Source organism: Chlamydotis macqueenii, chromosome 2 (assembly GCF_036417535.1).
Source record: "Chlamydotis macqueenii isolate bChlMac1 chromosome 2, bChlMac1.mat, whole genome shotgun sequence".
Classification (NCBI taxonomy): Eukaryota; Metazoa; Chordata; class Aves; order Otidiformes; family Otididae; genus Chlamydotis; species Chlamydotis macqueenii.
In genome coordinates, this window is record NC_141557.1 from 120,196,899 (window position 1) to 120,215,384 (window position 18,486).

Sequence of the window (18,486 nt, forward strand, 5' to 3'; positions counted from 1 at the left end):
TAAAAAAAAAGAAAATTCTTCAACAGAAAACCTTCCAGTAGCCTTATTTAGGCCAGAGAAATTTAAAAAAATATTTTTGTTGGAAGTCAAGTGTTGGATATTGACTTTGAAATCAATAAGTAACTTTGAAGATGCTTCTCATTCAGTATTAATTTTAGTACATGTTTGGCAGAGACTCTACTACTAATATTAAATGTATAAACTATAATTTTTGTGTTTATTTCCTCTGAAATTAATTCTTATATATTTGTGAAGACCACATGTGTTACATCAAGCTGTTTGTGGTCTGTAACCATTTCTAAATCCTACCAGATCCTACACACAGCAGATAATGACAATGTGATGTCAGTTAGGATATAATGGAAAAAAAGATTTTAAATGGCCTTTTTTCACTGCCTTGTTGCTAATGATGATCTGAGTGTGACCGTATTATTTATAGAAGCAGTCTGCCTTGAGGGCTCCGCCGACCTATGCTGTTCTTTGATAGCGATCTGAAGCAAAAAGTTCAACACAGACTAGTGTGGCAGAGCAAAGAGACATCAGTTTTCAGCCCCTCTTGTAGTTATATTAGTTCAGGAGCAGTAAGCAGTTTCGAAACTCCTGCCAAGGACGTCAGCTCTTGCCACATCAGTGTTCTTGTCTAACTCAGCTTAAAAGGGTGTTGGATGAGATGACAGAGGAAATACTGTGCAGGTGCAACATTCACTGCCCCTGTCACTTAGGCACAGCTACATTCCTTCATCACTGAAGTCGCTGACTCCTCTCCCTTATGGAAATTTATTCTTTCATCAGTGTATATTGTTTCCATATCCGTTCTTTAGCCTGCCCTATCCAGTTCATAAACATGTGCAACTTCACTCAGTTTTCATGGCCTCTTTACAACAAGTGCCAAACTCTTTAAATAGAATGAAGAAAGTAGGGTGGTATCAGTGTAAGTAGGGTAATGTTCCTGGTGATTTTGGCTCAGACGTACAGTCAAGGTGTTTTGGTTGAACAAACTAATATCTGCTGAACTATGCTTCTCTATCCATTTCTGCTGTAAGGTTTATCATATGTCTAAGCAGAAGAGAATGCCTTGCATGACCTCACACTGACAGTTACAGCAGCTGGGTTGATGTGCTGTGTGCTTTTTTATTGCTGTAAGTCAGGGGTTGGGCAGAGCCCTCTGCCAGTGAAATGCAGAAGGCTTGAAGAGAAAATTTTAGTACACCTTCTTGTGGAGTCTCTTAAAAAATTAGTAACTAGAACAAAAGCTAATGTCAACCACAACACCACTCCCCATACTTCATCCACATGCACACCATCTAAGCTCTTCAAATGAAAGAATGGCAGGGATATAGGTGAGACAGGGGATCTCCCTCCAATCAGGATAATATTACTGGATGAAAAATGTTGGCTTGCACAGTAATTAGCATGAAGGCATATAGACAGCACATCTTCCTTAAGTTCCACCTATGGATAAGGATGCAGGAGCTCATATCTTTATTTGATTCAGTTTACTGGATGCTTTGAAGAGGAGAGGGCAGGAGGAAGGAGAAGAAGAAAGAAATGTCAGCAGACACAAATGAAACATACTGAAAAAAAAAAAATTAATTCCAGTCTTTATTTTCAAGGACCTCTCTTGAATTTACCTGATGAAACCCAACTACATTTTTGTCATCATTTTCTAGGATCTTCTCCTTTACATGGTTGTTAAGTAAGGTAATATAATGTTAAGAAGGTAATATAATTGAAGACTTAATTTTGAACTGTATCGTAAACCAGCTTTCACAAACCCCAACAACAGTAAAGTGGTTTGTTACATTTTAGAGTGTCTGATGTAAATAGTTTCCCTGAATGTATGCAATCAGTCTTTCAAGGGCCAAAATGTTTCACTGTTCCTAAGCTTGATTTCCTTGTTCAGATTGAATAAGCTCAGCCCACATGCATTTAGAAACCAGCTTGAATTTGAATTTTGTTCTCATGGCTAATTGTCTCTGCTATGGTTATGTGCCTCTCATTCACACAAAGAAGCCTCTCAGCTTTTGCAGAAAGACTCTTAGGAGATTTTATAGAGTTATTGACCAAATCAGAAATGTGCAGTCAAGTAAAGCAAAGTTACTATAATCAGTGCATCAGAGGCAGAATTTATTGCATTGCCAGTTATCCAGGGAGGATGAAAGGCACATCTGCAAACTTTTCTGCGGGAGAGGGGCATTTTATAAGTGGTAGATGTTTGTAGACTAGCTGCTTTTGTTTGACCGTAGTTATTTACAGCCCATTCTGTTGAACTTCCATTGTCACGTACTGCTTACTTCACAGCTCCATGGAAAGAGAAGTAGTCTTACTCTATAAAGCAGAAGTTACAAGAAGAAGGACCAGGGAAATTTAGCTATTTTACATTCACTTTTTTTTTTTAATGTTGTAACATTTTATGTATGATATGAGAGGGAATGTTTCAGTGGTACTGAAAATATAACTGCTTTTGCTGATCCATTTATTTAATTTATCTGTCCACGTCAATGTTAAAATAAGGCTGTATGATGTCTTCTGACTAGAACTTCCACTGACCTCAGTGTGAGTTCAGTGTGTGGAACTCTTCATTTTTTCTTCTCCTTACTTAGTTTAAAAATAATAAAAACATCAGAGCCACTTTCAAAGTTATGGCAGAGTTATACAGATTTGCTACTGGTGTCTAAGGGAAAACAATTTCCTAAGTTTGAATGTTGAGCATGGAGCAGAAGTGACAGAATAGTTTGTCAGTGGAGAACGTTATATAGAGCTATTTAAAGGTTGTCCTCGACCTTTCCACCTCATTTAAAGCCTCTTGAGAGCAATTTAAACTTTTCTTCTTCTAGTTGCCTACTGTCAGTTCCATATCTGTGTTTGTTCTCTCCATGCTATGGATGAGGTATCAGAGGACACTACGGGGAGATCTTCCAAATCCTCTTTTAAACTCTTGTTTGAGAAAGAGCCCTCAGATTCAGCCAGGTCAACCTTGGCAGTTAAAGTTCACAGTAAGAGTTTTGTTTCCTTGATCTCCTCTCAAGTCAACTTTTTACAGATAGGGAATAGAAACTTGACCTAAATGAAGACAATGAAAGTTTTATTATTGACACTGATGAGGCAAGATTTTAAATAAATTTTATACATTAAATTTCTTCTGAGATACCTACATGAATACATATGTATCGATATCTATGAAAATAGGTATAGGTATCTAATACTGGTAAATTCATGTTGTAAGGTTAAACTTTTAGATTGTTTGTAACCAAATTTCTCATATCAAAACTGCTCTAGCAAATTACTTTTGTCCATTTATGAAGTTTTGTAAAAAGTACCTATTTTCAACTTTTGGGGAAAAAATATTAAATACTACGGGTGCTAGCACATGCAGACTTTTTGACTGCTCATACCTCTTATGTATAATACCCAAAAAAGTAGCACAAGTAGGTACTGCCACAAAGACACTGTTAAATTGCCAGAAAGTCACTTACTGTATGTTGCAGAATCCTACAGAATTCCTGATCTCTAACCATAACTGCAAAATACAGAATTGGAGCAAGAAGTAAGTTACTAGAGGGGCTTGCATTCTTTGATCTCTTTTCTCTTATTCTTAACTTCACCATCCTCCCTTGAAAAGGAGCATAAAAGCATAAGTCAGTGTTGTGCGCATAGATCAGGAAAAGCCCACAAGATGTTCATGTAGGCTGTCAGTGCTTACACCTGGCTCGTTTGGAGTTGTTATTGGTGTAAATGGTGTGATATGTACAACATCAGCTTTTATTTTATGTCCAAGTGAGGTGTTATCATTTAATAAAAAGATGGAAAGAAATACCGCAGCTGCTTTGAAGCAGTTTGGAAGGAGTTTCACAAATTCATCATGGACAGGATAGCGCCTTAGTATTGCAAAGTCTGCTTTGGCTAGTTGCTTCTGTAACCATCATACTCTTGTAGTCTGAACATAGTAAATAAACACAGTGATCTCTGGTAATAGTTTTGGATATTTGTTGACATATTTATGGTGGCTGTACCTATCTCAACTATTCTGTTTCAAAATACCACTTCTAGCAATGCAAATTGCTAACTGAGAAAACTTTTTTTTTTATTCTTTCCTTTGAAGACAAAGACAGGGATTTGTTTGCTGCAGGATGGTAACCAGGAGCCTTTCAAAGTGCGACTGCACTTAGCCAAAGATATTTTGATGATCCAGGAGCAGGATGTGATCTGTGTGTCTGGTGAGCCTTTCTATTCTGGTGTAAGTAGTTTTCCTTTGTTCTTTAAGATGTACTATATACAAAGCAAAAATACTCTGTGTGTATGTGCATGTGTGCGTGCACACACGTATGCATGCATTTTCTCCTACAGCTTGATATTTAATTTTATACTGTTACACTGTATTTTAATGTATCTTCTTTTGAGAGTAAACCCTAGCAATATTCATCTAAGAAACAGCAATGAGATAATGAATACTTTATATGCATGACTACAGTATTGTTTCTCTGCACTCATTTGTGAATATTGGAGCCGCTGAATGCGATAGGATTGACACAAGCAGTGATTTTTGCAGTGAATACAGATACTTCAATGTACTTACATATCTCAGTATTGTCTGTGGAGTTGATATGACAGCTGATGGTTAACTATTATGGCAGGGCTTTGCTGTGAGAGAAATTATCTGCTGTCCTCTGTTGCTTTGATTGCTTCATACGGTAGCACAACAGCAGACTTCATGCATGTTGCCGGTCCGTGCTGCAAGGGGCACGCATTTTACCAGCACATCCTGTTGATAAAGTTGGACTTCAGCTGGAACAGTGCAATAGTGTGATTTATGTATTACTGTTTTACATGATGTGTCAGATTTCTTATTTAAGCACCATATTGAATTTTGTGAATAAGGAACAGAGCTTTGAGACAGTTATTTGGAAGATCTATAAAATCTTATGCAGAATAATGTTGTAGGTTTTGGAACTACTGTAATGCTAAGATTTTATTTAATTCTAGAAGATATCTAAAACTAATAGAAACCATTTACTATTAATTTCTATAGACATTTTTGTAGATATTGTAATTATATTTTGTAGAGATATTTTTAAGATTTATGGAAAGCTATCACAAACATTCTCTCTCCCTTTGAGCTAAATTAAATTATCATAGGATTTCACGTTCAGTCTTGTGAGGTATAGTAGTGTAATGTCCGTATATGCAAATGTTATATGACTGCTACTATGATTGTCTGATTTATTAATTAATTGCTTCTGTTGCTACATTCCTGTATCTATAAATACAATTATAATAAAAAGCAGAAACCAGAAATAAATTGGTAGAATGTTAGCAGTGCTAACAGTGTGGAAGATTAATGGAAAATGTATAGGAGAATCTGTTTCACTGTTATGAACAGTGAATGGTTCTGAGTTTTTATCTGAAACAAGTGGAGCACACTGCCTACCCTGTCTCCATACAAGTTGTGTTTATTTGCATGACAAATCCGACGTTAGTTTTTGACAGTTTCATGTGGTACAAATACAATTTACTAATAGAAGTCTGTGTGATGTATATGGAATATAGATGCTCCTTTTCCCAATCAGACTGCACTGTTCCTCAACATACAGGACATGTAGCAGTCCAGATAGAAAGACGTTATGAGTTCAAGCTCAGGCTATATTTGTTCAATTAGCAACACACACTGTGGCACCGTTACTCCATCAACTCCATTCTGGCATTACGTATTAAAAGATTTTATCACTCAAAAATACAACTTTCATTACTATGCTGTAATATCTATTACTTCTGCTGAACTTGTTGTTTAAGTGTCTTCATGAAATGCATATTTAATTTTTTTTTCCATTTCACAGCAAGGCTTTCTCTTACAGTTTTGCCCTCTTTAGTTTTGCAATGGCAGTGTAGAAAATAGTGGATTATTTGCTTCACCAATAACACTCACCCTATCTTATTCGCATGTTGATTGCATAACTGATTAGCTGGTTGATATTACTGTGGTGATGAGGAATTTATTTTCTCTTGGAGGTATTGTTGTTAGGTTAGTGACTTTTTGATCACTTTACCCTGATTTCCTCTGAGATTAGGACTAGGTCTTAAATCAGTAGGTTCATTCCAACTAAGGATGACTGGCATTTCACAGACAGTTAACTGTCCTTTTGTCACAGGTGGTTGAAATAATCTGGAATCCTGTGCTTTGATTGTATAGCATGATCAGACAAGTCCCACAGGCTTTTTTTTTTTTTTCCTCCATTTTTTCCTTGTTTTTGTTCCTAAATTATTAGGTTTCTTTTTTGCTTAGTTGATCGATTTCCTTATCTTTTACTTTGCTTGGTTGATTTTCATTTGTTCTTTCTCTCACTCTAGATGACTGACCACATCAATTCTTCTTTTACGTTCATTCTACAGAGCAAGAGCAAGTGTTTTTATTAGCAACTAACATTGAATGCCTCATAGAATAAACTCTAAAGAATAAAAATAAAATTTGTAACCGAGGAACAATAACATTGTTAAATTTTACAGACAAGTAGCTGCTGTAAAAGTTCTTTTTAATCTGTTTTAATAAATAATCTTCATATAACTTGAATGTAAGGTTTTACTTAATCACTTCTGCACTGTGAAGGAACGAAAGGCTATTACTATGTTTCTAGTTCAGAACAGTATCTCTTTTGTTTGTTGGGTTTCAATCAATTTGCATGCTCCTCTGTGTAGAACAGACTTTAAACAAGCACTTAACGTTCCAGCAGTATCCTGAGCTGCATCCTGCAGAAGAATCTAAATGAAATAAATGGCTTCTTAGGAACGAGATGCTGCTTATATATGAGTACATGGGACAAGGCCTGAGTTCTTTAGATTAAGAACACTTACTTTTTGGAGGAACACAGTTCTAGTTTCCCAAAACTAAAGAGTGCAAAGGAACCTTCTTTCTTCTTTCATTGTATACAGTTTGGAGTAAGAAAATAAAATGCATAAAAGATTATAAGCAACATAAACAGTGTTAAACACACACACACACACACAAAGCATCTGTTTCTTTAGTAGGCTGAACAAAATGATCGTGCTAGTGAGGCTTCTGCAGCAATTGTATCTGTAGCAATTCCCTAAAGTGTCAAGGATCATTCAAATTATCATGAATGAGATTTAAATCTGAGCGTCAGTTGCATCAATAAGTATTACAGAGATTTCTTGATGTGCGTAACAAAAAGACTTGCTTTTCGAGAGGTAGAAATGTAGTGAATTCTGCATTATGCTGCTAATGAGTATCTGATGTAGATTTGAACACCAGTGTGAATGACCAAAGTGAGATGAGAACATTTTCTGAAAATCAAAGCCTAGAAAGCAGTGTCTTTTCTAATCCAAATTAACTCCTTGCCTTTAGAGAGGCCTCATAGTATGAGAAGTGTTTGCCGAAGTTGGAGTAGCTTGTGGGCTGAAGATATCCATGAGTCTGTCTGTGGGAAAATTTGAAGATAAGTCTGATGACTGTTGGTTCAGGTACACTTTTTTCTCCCCTAAAGTACTGAACCCGCACAAAATATTTTTTCATAATTGTGGTATTGACAACAGACAGATTTCTTAAAATTGTGATCATTATAAATCTCCATGACAGTTACTTGTGGTGCAGAAGCATTAGAAGTTTTATTCCTTTCATCTGAAAATGGAATGCCCTGAATGCAGCTGAATTAAACAATGTAGGAACTTCATTAGTATTGAAGTCAGAAGTGTGTGTGTGTGTATATATATATATATGTATGTATATATATATAAGTATAGAATATTTTTATTTTATATTTCCTTTTAAACATATTTCTTGAATTACATGAAGTTATAGTCACAAAAGTTTGCTGTATAGTATTCAAGATGACAATGTACAATAAAGCAACTCCCAGTCTTTTTAGACATACAGGTCAGTAGCCTGGACTAACAAGGAAAATGATGATGGGAAGAAGGAGTGTAGCATATATACATATATATGCCATGTCTGATTTGAAATGCAACTCTTCAGTAGATTTATTCCTAGGAAAAGCTTTAATCTTTGCAATTCCAGAATCAAAATTTTTACTTAACAGTTAATCCTCACAATTTCTATCACCTTTCATGAACATCTGAAATTCAAGTAAAAAGACTATTGTGTTTTATCAGGATAAATAGTTTATCTGTCTAGGGAGCCGTAGTGGGTTTTTTTTTTCTTATTGTCTTTAACAGTCTATTTTTTTGGTAATTGTACTCAAAAATTTTTCTAATAAAGTATATGTGCATGTGAGATCTATAAACCAAGGATATGACAGTGTACCATCTGACAAGATGGATTATTTGAATCAGCTACTGTTTTTCTAAAAGACTGAAAATAAACTGTGAGCAGTTGGCAATTTGCTAAGCTCAGCTACCAGGACAGTTTACATTTTTACATAATTTTCTTAAAGGTTCTGTTAGAGACATAGATTTTCTAAAATACTGCCAACTCACCTGATGATAAGATACAGATGATTCTCATTTCTTTCGAGTAATGTAATCCTATGCTGCTGTATAGTAATGCACTTATTAATTAAACATTGATAATTTATTTTATCATTTTTAAATTAATTATCTTTTTGGGACATTGATGTGAAGATCATTCATAATTTCAGTACTCATAGAAAGTGAATGCACGTTTTTGGAATTTATAGAGCAACAGCTCTCAGAGAAGTATGGCATTTGTCCAAGGATTTAACTGACGTTTATACAAATGTATCTGAAGCTAACCTATGGACTATAATTGGTTTTTTGATAGATAAAAAACCTTCATCAATAAACACCTTTTCCAAGGTCAGAAAGTAACATTGACTTAAATTGTTGAACTGTAGCCAGATGGAATTTCTGGCATTATTAATCACACAACCATTCTTCTTTTTGTTATAAAGATAAGAATGTATTATATCCCACTTTTAAAGTTATCCTTTTGCTATTGTGAATCAGCTGTGTTGAAAGATTTATAACTCTATAGAAAGCCCATATGGTATTACAAAAAAGAAGTTGTGTTAGAAATAGTTTTTCAACTTATAAGCTTTGCATAATAGTATGGTTTTTTTGTATTAAAAAAAAAGATGTAAGTAGTATTAATTTTTAAGTGTAAGTTTAAATTCAGAACATATCATTTAACTGTGACTTGCCTGAGCAGTCAGATGAAGTTATTGCGTTTCCCTTGCTTGCACATTTTAGAGTTTTTGAGACTTTCTAAGAGTGAATTTTAAATCTATTACCTTGGCTTTTTTTTTGAGATTTTAAAATTTTAATGTAATATATTTTGGTGTAGGTAAAATAAGTTCAGTTAACATTAGTCATGTTAATAACTAGAAAAATGAGTGAAGAAAAAAGTGAAAAGCTTAAAATAAAAACTGAATGTACAGTTTTGATTTATTTTCTGTATTGTATCTATTTATATATTCATTGTTTTGATTCTGATGTGTGATTGAATAATATGAATGATGCCAAAGTGAAACTCCCTGTCCTGGAGAGAATTGCAGATATGTGAACAGATAGGTCACCTTTCAAGCACTTTCAATTCTTGTTACCTTCACGAGGCTACCAGTAAGAGTGATGATTTCTTTTTTTTTCTCGTGTTGGTATCTGTCAGCTATTCAGTGGAGTGAATCCATTTTTTCACAGAAGTCGTCAAATATCTATCAGATGGTGCTAACTTTTTTTTTCCCTGTCAATCTGGATGGCTTTTAAATGACAACCTAGAACTGACAGATGTAAATATGATTATTTAGGGACAACCTAAGCCAGCTTATTTTTCTGCAGCTACTTAAAAATAAAAAACAAAGCAATCTACTGAGGTTCAAACACAGGACTGCCATTTGTAAAGCCAAATTTGAGAGAGCTAAGTAGCTTTTTCTCATTGGAAGAAGGTTTTTTCCCCTACAAAAAAGACCAGAAAACACTTGGAGAACCCAAAGCATTGATCGATGGCACTATATGATGTGAGGCAGTAGCTGGAGCATACAGCTATCACAAAACTGCAGTGAGTGTTCGTTACCAAGTGTAGTGGGAATTCAGATCCATACTGACTTTGGGTTTGTGGTTTTTTCTCTTTCATTTCTATATTGAGAAATGTAGTACTTTTGAAATAAATCAATCCCTAGGAGCAGAAATTGGATAAGTTGATATTTAGGTGAATATTTCTACTTTTAGGCATATGCTGTAGGGCTGGGAACATTTTGAAGTAAGAACAAACGGAGGGTCAAGTGCTCTTGCTCGTTCCAGTCAGTGTTAACAGTCAACATAACACAGCTGCGTTTACTGTCCTCAGTCTCTGGCACAACTGCAGAGGAATGGGGGTTTCTAATTGCCCAGGCATTCTGCTGCCACTCCTTACTGTTAGCCTTCTGCAGTTGGATGAGGAACTGAAATAAATAGATAAGCTTCAAATGTCATGGGATGGAAATTGTTAGCAGATGAGCAAGTCTGCTGGCAGGTCTTGTTAACATTATTAATTCAAATTAGAAATGTGACTGACCTGTGTCTTGTGTCTTTTACACTCAGAATGAGTGTAAAGTTTGACTGTTCATGTAAATTAATCCAAATAAATTCCAGTAAGAAAGAGGAAAGCATTACCAAAAAGAGCATATAAAATCTCCCTTCTTGAAAATGTATTAAATAATTCAATTTAAAAAAAAGTTTCTCGTGATATTTTCTTAAAAATATAATGGGATTATTAATAACTGCTAAAATACATGAGAGCATGGCCTTCAAGATGTTATGGCATCAAATCTTAACAGGTTGATCTATGAAGTTGCTGCCAATGTGTTGATTATATCTTTATCTTTCATTATTACATTTTAATAATTGTATTCTAACATTTTCCTCTTTTTTTTCCCCTACAGTTTTCCATATCACAGGGCTATTGTAGATTCCTCTCCTTGTCTATCCCTCTTTTCCCACCTACTTTTTTTTTTTCTGCACCCATCCAGCTTTTTACTGTGTTCTTCCATATGTGTAGTACCTTGGTGTCTGTTCTATCCACAGTGAAAAGAGACGTCTTATTTTCTGTCTGGACTTAGACAAATTAATTCTTCATACCTTTGCTCTTGTAAGATGAATAACCAGACACATCAGTGTCCTGAACTGAAAATGTAATACGTATATCCTAGTAAAAAGGTTGAGTAATGGAATATTGAAGTTTCACATGCTGTTAACTCATTATCTTTAAGAGTGTTGAAGTTTCTTTTTCCTTTTGTTCAACTGTTATTTGACTGTTTTCATAGAGACAGATTATTATTTCACATTAGATTACTGGTTTATATTATACAGAAAACAGAATTTGAAAGTATTACTACTTAATCATTTTTGCTGAGAGTCAGTTAAGCAACTATAAAGTTTAGTTAGTTACTATGAAATATTTGAGTCTTTACTATGCCAATTTAACTGTTAAAAGTAACATTAACTCTGGACTCAATGTAAATATTTAATGATTACATAGGATTCTGTGTTTTCCTTTCCTACCTATTTACTCTGCCTATGTGCTCATGAGGTCATTCTTCACTTCTAATCTTGTTTAAGGTATGTGTGGTCTCAAGAAGGTCATATGGATTTTAAGGAGAAATGTTAATGCCTGTTTAGTGGAAACCTAAAAGCATTGCTTCTGTTTCACTGCATAGCTATGAGGAAGAATTTTTTTGGCAAAACTCTTAGCTTTCCTTTCCAGTCAATGAACATATGTGTGGATGAGGAATTTTCTGAGTTAGAGGCATGGAAAATGCTGACAGCTTGGCAGCAGCTTTGAGTTTTTTAAAAAAATGATAACTACTTTTGTTCTGTTCCAGGAAGCAGCTTCTAAAATACTGCTCTGAATCTGGCATTTAAAGATCCTAGGAGCTCTAACTTTCCCTCTGTTTGGTGTAATGTAGGTAGATAACAAATGTGATATGGGAATTACAAGCTCACAGGACATTTTGTGTAGTCTTGGTATTGAACTAAGTAGCTTTTCATCAGAATCAAATTTTATTTTCTAAACTTGGAGATGAAGCTGCTTCTGGAATTTGCAAAAAAAAAAACATTGCAAATTCAATCATAGAATACTACCTTGTGCAAATAGAGGGGAAAGAAAACCTAAGTAAAACATTAATAGACAAATCTACATCTGATACAGACTTTTAGTTAGATTTTATTTTAAGCAGATAGCTGGAATCAATTGAGCAACACTGCCTTTAACATGGAACAGCATAAATGGTCAATCAGCATACTTAGAGCACTTCTTTACTGGTACAAAATATGTTGCCTTCCAGAGTTGTCACCATATTTTGTTAATGAATAATTGTTATTCATTTTAAGAACACAAAGCTATTAGACTAGTAAAAAGTATTTTTTAATTCGTATTGTTCCTTTGAAATTCTAATGCAGAACAGAATAATTACTTCATTTTCCTGGTCAAACTTCTTTATTGTAGTAATCATTATATTAAAATATTATTTTACATAAAAATACAGTGCTTTGCAGGTAAAGTTTATTCAGTTCACCTTGTTTGAATATGGCACTGAAAATGAAGCTTTGTTGGGGTTTTTTGTGAGTCTCACACAAAAAAAAATGAAAGTCACAAAGAAAAACTCACTCAGTAAAACATTTTCTTGCAAAATATTTCAAAGCTGGTGCCTACCATCAAAATACTTACTCAAATTATTTTGCAGCTCTAAATGGACATTTGTCTTTCCAAAGTTAAATTTTACATCCTGGCTCTAAACTCAATGGAGGCCATAGATGATGAAGATGATTATCGCTGAACTTGGGCACGTACTTTGACTCACCTGGATTCAGTGTATTTATTTTTCTTTACTGATTACAGAAAACTTGCCTTTAACAATGGCTCAGTTTTAGATGGATTAACTTTAGTTAGATGAGTCCTATTTTTTTTTTTTCAAGACTTCTGAGTAAAAAGAGGAGCTGATCACAGCTGTTGTCCGATCCTAAGCTAAAATTCTAGTGTATGGTGTGATGCTTCTGGGAGTTCTGGAAAAGCTGTTTCACTATATTGTTTATGTGAGGTTTGCCATCACAGAATAGGGGATTATTGATGGTTTACTAGTGACATATATAGCTCATATATAATTCTGATTTGAATTTTGAAGATCATTAGTTGTTTGCATGTTTGTAATTGTTGGTTATGGTGCTGTGGAGGGTATGTCTTTACACTTAAGATACACCGAAGTTATATTTCTTTATTGTAAGACTGAGAACTGTGCTGAATTAGGCTAAGTTAAATACAATGCAATGCCCTCATTACACATAACCCATCACTCAAGTGGATCTAGTTTGCAGTATGTTTTTAAAGTTCAATTCAGTTCAGTATCAGTCCAGACCTGAAATATTTAATATCTACTCTCAATGGAGATAGAAAAGAACCTAGAAAAAATACTAGAGGAAACTCTTTAATAAATTATGTTGTGCTGGAAAATTACAGTTGCTTGAAATTTTTCAGTTCCCTTTGCTTACTTTTGCAGAGTTTTGTCTATTTAGTAATCTGCTGTGCTAGCAAAGTATTTCTGAAGCACGTATTTATTTCTCTTTGAAAGTAATGACAAACTCCAGTGTAAATGTTTCTAGTTTCCTGTCAGACAGCACTGGTAAACTCACAAAAGACCCCAAATCAGATATTTTCAGGGATAGCTTGATTCTGCCTTCACTTGAGTGAAAACTAGAAAGACTATATTATTGACTCTTTTATGTGAGTACTGGTGTGCATGTTGTGCTAAGAAAGACAACAACAAAGATAGAAATATTCTTCAGGACAGGTTTCTGTTAGGCTTTCTAAAAGCATAGCTCCAGTTTAGAATATATTCAGATGCCACTATTTAAACTTTACAGTGACTACTGACATATGAACTACAAATTTTAATGAAGATTTATGTTTTTCACTGAGCATGTTTTTCACTTCATTGGAAATTTAATTGTAAAGTGTGATTTTCTTTACGGTATTTGTGGTTAATGTATTACTATCAAGCCAGTTCATTAAAATGTTGCTATTTTTTAACATCTTCTTAATTAACATAAGTATTTTCTGTTTGATTTGAGCATGTGTAACAAAAATACTGTATTGACTAGAGTGTACAGGTGAAGCCTTTGTTCTTAACTACCTATTCAACACAAACTTGGGCTGCAAATGAGGTGGAGTCAACAGGAGAGGTATGGCTACCAGTGGAGCCACAACCGAATGTTTCATGTTTGTATGTGTAAACTCAGCTTAGACCACACATCAAACTGTGACCTAGATTAGTGTATCCTGCATATATTGTCTGCAGCATTTCCTGTGGCTGAAACCTCTTAGTAGACAAAAGATTTTCTAAGTGCAGTTTGTGGCCTGAAGTGGAATAACTTTGTGAACTGAACCCCATTTCTCGGAACTTTGTTATGAAAGTTCCTTCCTAGAAGGTGTGAGTTGAGAGCTGAAAGGCTCTTCTGGTCCCTCTAAACAGTGCAGAAGCACATGGACTGAAACAGGATAGCCATATATTCCTCTATTCCCATACTACACATTCACTTGTGGGTTACAAATGTAGGAGTATGTGTTTTCCATGCATTTCAAATGTTAAAAATAATAAAGGAAACATTTGGCCTCTTTCTTAGATTAAACATTTACAAGCATTAGCCTAAATAAATAAATGGAAAGTCTCATTTTAGGCAATCCATTTTGTCTTCCTATCCAAAACATTGGACTAGTTTATACTTGCTCTTTCTGCAGTTAGAAATTTCTATTTGTCATAAATTTGAAAAAGAAAGAAGGCAACTGGATTTTCACCCAAACTCAGAAATATCAGTTTTCCAAAACTCTTATGTGGTAGCTCTACATCCTTTCTATTCCTTTCTGTGTATGAAGTGAGGAGGGAAAAATAGCTCTGTAGAGATTTCATCCTCTCTGTCACTGGTATGAGAGACTTACTCAAATCTGACTGATGCTGGCAATCTATGCCAATTATGCTGAAATATATGAACATACATAGATAAAATATATATGCAGACTTATGCTGTGCAATATATATAATGAAATAAGTATAAAATGTAGACCACATGTAGAGAACATTAAAAAAAGTCTATGTATTCCATATATTTGTATTTGGACGTATGGTATAGCTGCTACTAAGATTTTTTACCACTAATAAAATTGACTAATACTAACTGATCTTTGGGAATAAAATCAACAAGACAGACTAGACAAAAGATCTTTTTTTTGTAAATGTCCATATCCAAGATGAATACTAGCCTGCAGTTCTTACAAAACAAATTCTAGGATGAGCCATAAAAGAAAAAAAAAAATGGGCTGCTTTAAAGAATTCTGTCTGTAACAACACACTTTAAATCACTGGTTACAGTTTTTAAACCATACCTCTGAGGTCAACAGTGGCTATGTTTGTATTATTTTTTAAATTTGGATCAGGACTGTGCTTTGAAATGAATTTCTGGATCATGTGCAGTTATCATGCTTTGGTTCACATCACTAAGTGCCCTTGGAGTACACAAGCTGTATTCCTTTTGGATTAAAATAAATTTGAAAATGTGCTACAGGACTGCAATTTATGTACTTCAGCATGTAGTACTCAATCTGCATACAGGCCAATTTAGGACTAGTTGAAGTTAAGACCTCTAAAATGCATGTGTTGTGCACTAACTGTTAAACTCTACAGTTCTGTTATTACATTGCAGTACTTGCTAATGTACACATAAGCCAGTATGGTATTAACTGAACAAATGAATTTTTGACTGAGATAAAATATCTACTTTTCTTCCAGATTTTGTCTTTTTCCTTTGCAGCATAGTTTTCATGGGATTTTTGCCTTCAGGAACTCACAAGTTTATTTAAACAAGAAAAATCAGGGTGGGATGGTAGCACAGAAATAACTTATTGAGGTATGAATATAGATGTTATGGCAGAAGACTTTATATCTAACAAAACTTGATTTTTTTTTTCCAGGAAAGAACAGTAACTATTAGAAGACAGACTGTAGGAGGATTTGGATTAAGTATAAAGGTAGGATGATTTTTGTAGTCTATTATTCCCTATTACGCAAGAAGTGTTTCTCTGTATAGTTAATATTATTTTTAATAAAGACAAACTATGTTTTAGAGTACTAGAAACAGTGGAGCAAACGTATTCTAGGATGCTAGATGCTGTCACAATAAGCATCCAGCAGCTACACTGTCCTGTGGAATGGAAAGCAATGGAAAGATCATTCCCTTAAGATTCAAGCTGAGCAACTCTGTAATAAGATTTTATATGAAAGTTGAAAAGTGTTTGTAACTGCACAGACTGTACTTTTCTTCAGTGGTACTCTGATTTAATCGATTATTAATGAATGCTAAATTACAATAGCAGGCACATGTAACAGCCAATAGCTTCATCATCAATTCTTCATCACATTAATTCACTGCGATTAATTAGAAGGACAGAAAGTGTTATTGCTTTGTCTTTTTTATTTTGCTGTAGATCAAGCAGTGGCAGCAATTTATCATGTTACCATATTTTTGCTTTCTTCAATAAGATTGAGAACATATGTAAGTGTAGGTGATCCTTTCTGAGGGAGGAAGGGATGAAAGGAAGAGTTAATAATTTTTGTCATCATAACCTTTCTGTAAATCTATATTGCTATGATTTTGTAAACCTTATCTTAGCTTTGAGTCTCAGTGTAGACAACACAACATTAATTTTATCTTCTAAACACAGCAGTCCTCAGCTTCAAGATAGCAATGGAAAAAACTGAAGTGTACTTCATGTGAATACAGAGGCTTAAATTATGCATGTAAAGTTAAAGTATAGACTTTTCTGTGAACATCTGCTAGTACTGACCTTATAAAAAGTGACTCAGAAGAGGAGTTAGTGTGCATTTGTGTTGTCATTGATAAGAATATTGCTGAATAGAAACACTAGTTCTTAAATTGTCTTCAGTGGCATCCCTTCCCTACAGCTGTGACCTTCCCTGCAGGTTCTGACTGCACCACACAGCTTGGTGTTGTCAAACTTGGTGACGGTGCACTGAATCCCACTGTCTATGTCACCAACAAAGATGTTAAACAGCACCAGTCCCAGTACTGACCCCTGAGGAATGCACTCGTCACTGATCTCCACCTGGACATTGAGCTGTTGACCAGAACTCTTTGAGTCTGACCATCCAGCCAATTCCTTATCCATTGAGTGGTCCATCCATCAAATCCATGTCTCTCCAGTTTAGAGAGAAGGACGTAGCACAAGATAGTGTCAAATGCTTTGCACAAGTCCAGGTAGATGACGTCAGTTGGTCTTCCCTTATCCACCAACTCTGTAACATTGTCATAGAAAGCCATGAGATTTGTCAGGCACAACTTGCCCTTAGTGAAGCTGTGTTGGCTGTCACCAATCACGTCCTTATTTTCCATGTGGCTTAGCATAGATTCCAGGAGGGTCTAGTCCATGATCTTGCTAGGCATAGAGATGAGACTGACTGGCTTGTAGTTCCCCAGATCTTCTTTTTTCCCTTTTTAAAAATGGGGCTTATATTTCCCCTTTTGAAGTCAGTGGGAACTTCACAGGACTGTCACAACTCCTCAAATATGATTGACAGTGGGTTAGCAACTTCATCCACCGGTTCCCTCAGGACCCACGGATGCATCTCATCAGGTCTCATGGACTTGTGCAAGTTCAGTTTCCTTATACAGTCTTGAACTTGGTCTTCTCCTTATAGTAGGTGGTTCTTCATTCTCCTGGTCCTTCCTTTTGCCTTCTGTGACTTGAGGTGTGGCTAGAGCACTTGCCAGGGAAAACCGGCGAAAAAGTCATTGAGTACCTCAGCCTTCTCCATGTTCCAGGTAACCAGGTCTCCCTTTTCCTTACAAACAGGGCCCCCATTTTTTCCTAGTCTTCCTTTTAGAAGAAGATGATCACGTATAGAAGCTTTTCTTGTTGCCCTTGACATCCCTGGCCAGATTCAATTCTATCAGGGATTTAGCTTTGCTAATATGTTCCTTGGCTGCTCAGACAATTTCTTTGTATTCCTCCAAGGCTACCTGTCCTTGCTTCCACCCTTTATAGGCTTTCTTTTTGTGTTTGAGTTTGCTCAGGAGTGCCTTGTTAATCCATGCAGGCCGCCTGGTGTTTTTGCCCAACTTCTTTGTTGGGATGCATCGCTCCTGAGCTTGGAGGAGGTGATCCTTGAATATTAACCAACTTTCTTGGGCCTCTCTTCCCTCCAGGGCTTTATCGCATGGCACTTTACCCAGCAGATCCCTGAAAAGGCCAAAGTCTGTTCTCCTGAATTCCAGGGTAGCGAGCTTACTGCATTCCCTCCTCACTGCCCTAAGGTTCTCCAACTCCATCATTTCATGGTCACTGCAGCCAAGGCTGCCCTTGAGCTCCACATTTCCCACTAGCCCCTTCTTGTTGGTGGGAACAAGATAGCATAGCACCTCTCCTTGTTGGCTCCTCTGTCACTTGGAGATGGAAGTTATCATTAATGCCCCTAGTAAGAAGCACACCTCTCTAGAGAATACATTGAGCCAGCAAATGGG

At 35.5% G+C, this 18,486-nt stretch overlaps 1 protein-coding gene across 1 annotated transcript in view; it reads left to right on the plus strand.

Annotated features, from left to right (window-relative positions):
• Positions 1 to 18,486, plus strand: part of SNTG1 (syntrophin gamma 1) — a 355,089-nt gene that overhangs the window by 192,270 nt on the left and 144,333 nt on the right. The window contains exons 3-4 of the mRNA XM_086742308.1: positions 4,103 to 4,237; positions 15,920 to 15,976. Coding sequence (XP_086598434.1) covers positions 4,103 to 4,237; positions 15,920 to 15,976 — 192 coding nt within the window. The remainder of the gene's footprint in view (positions 1 to 4,102; positions 4,238 to 15,919; positions 15,977 to 18,486) is intronic.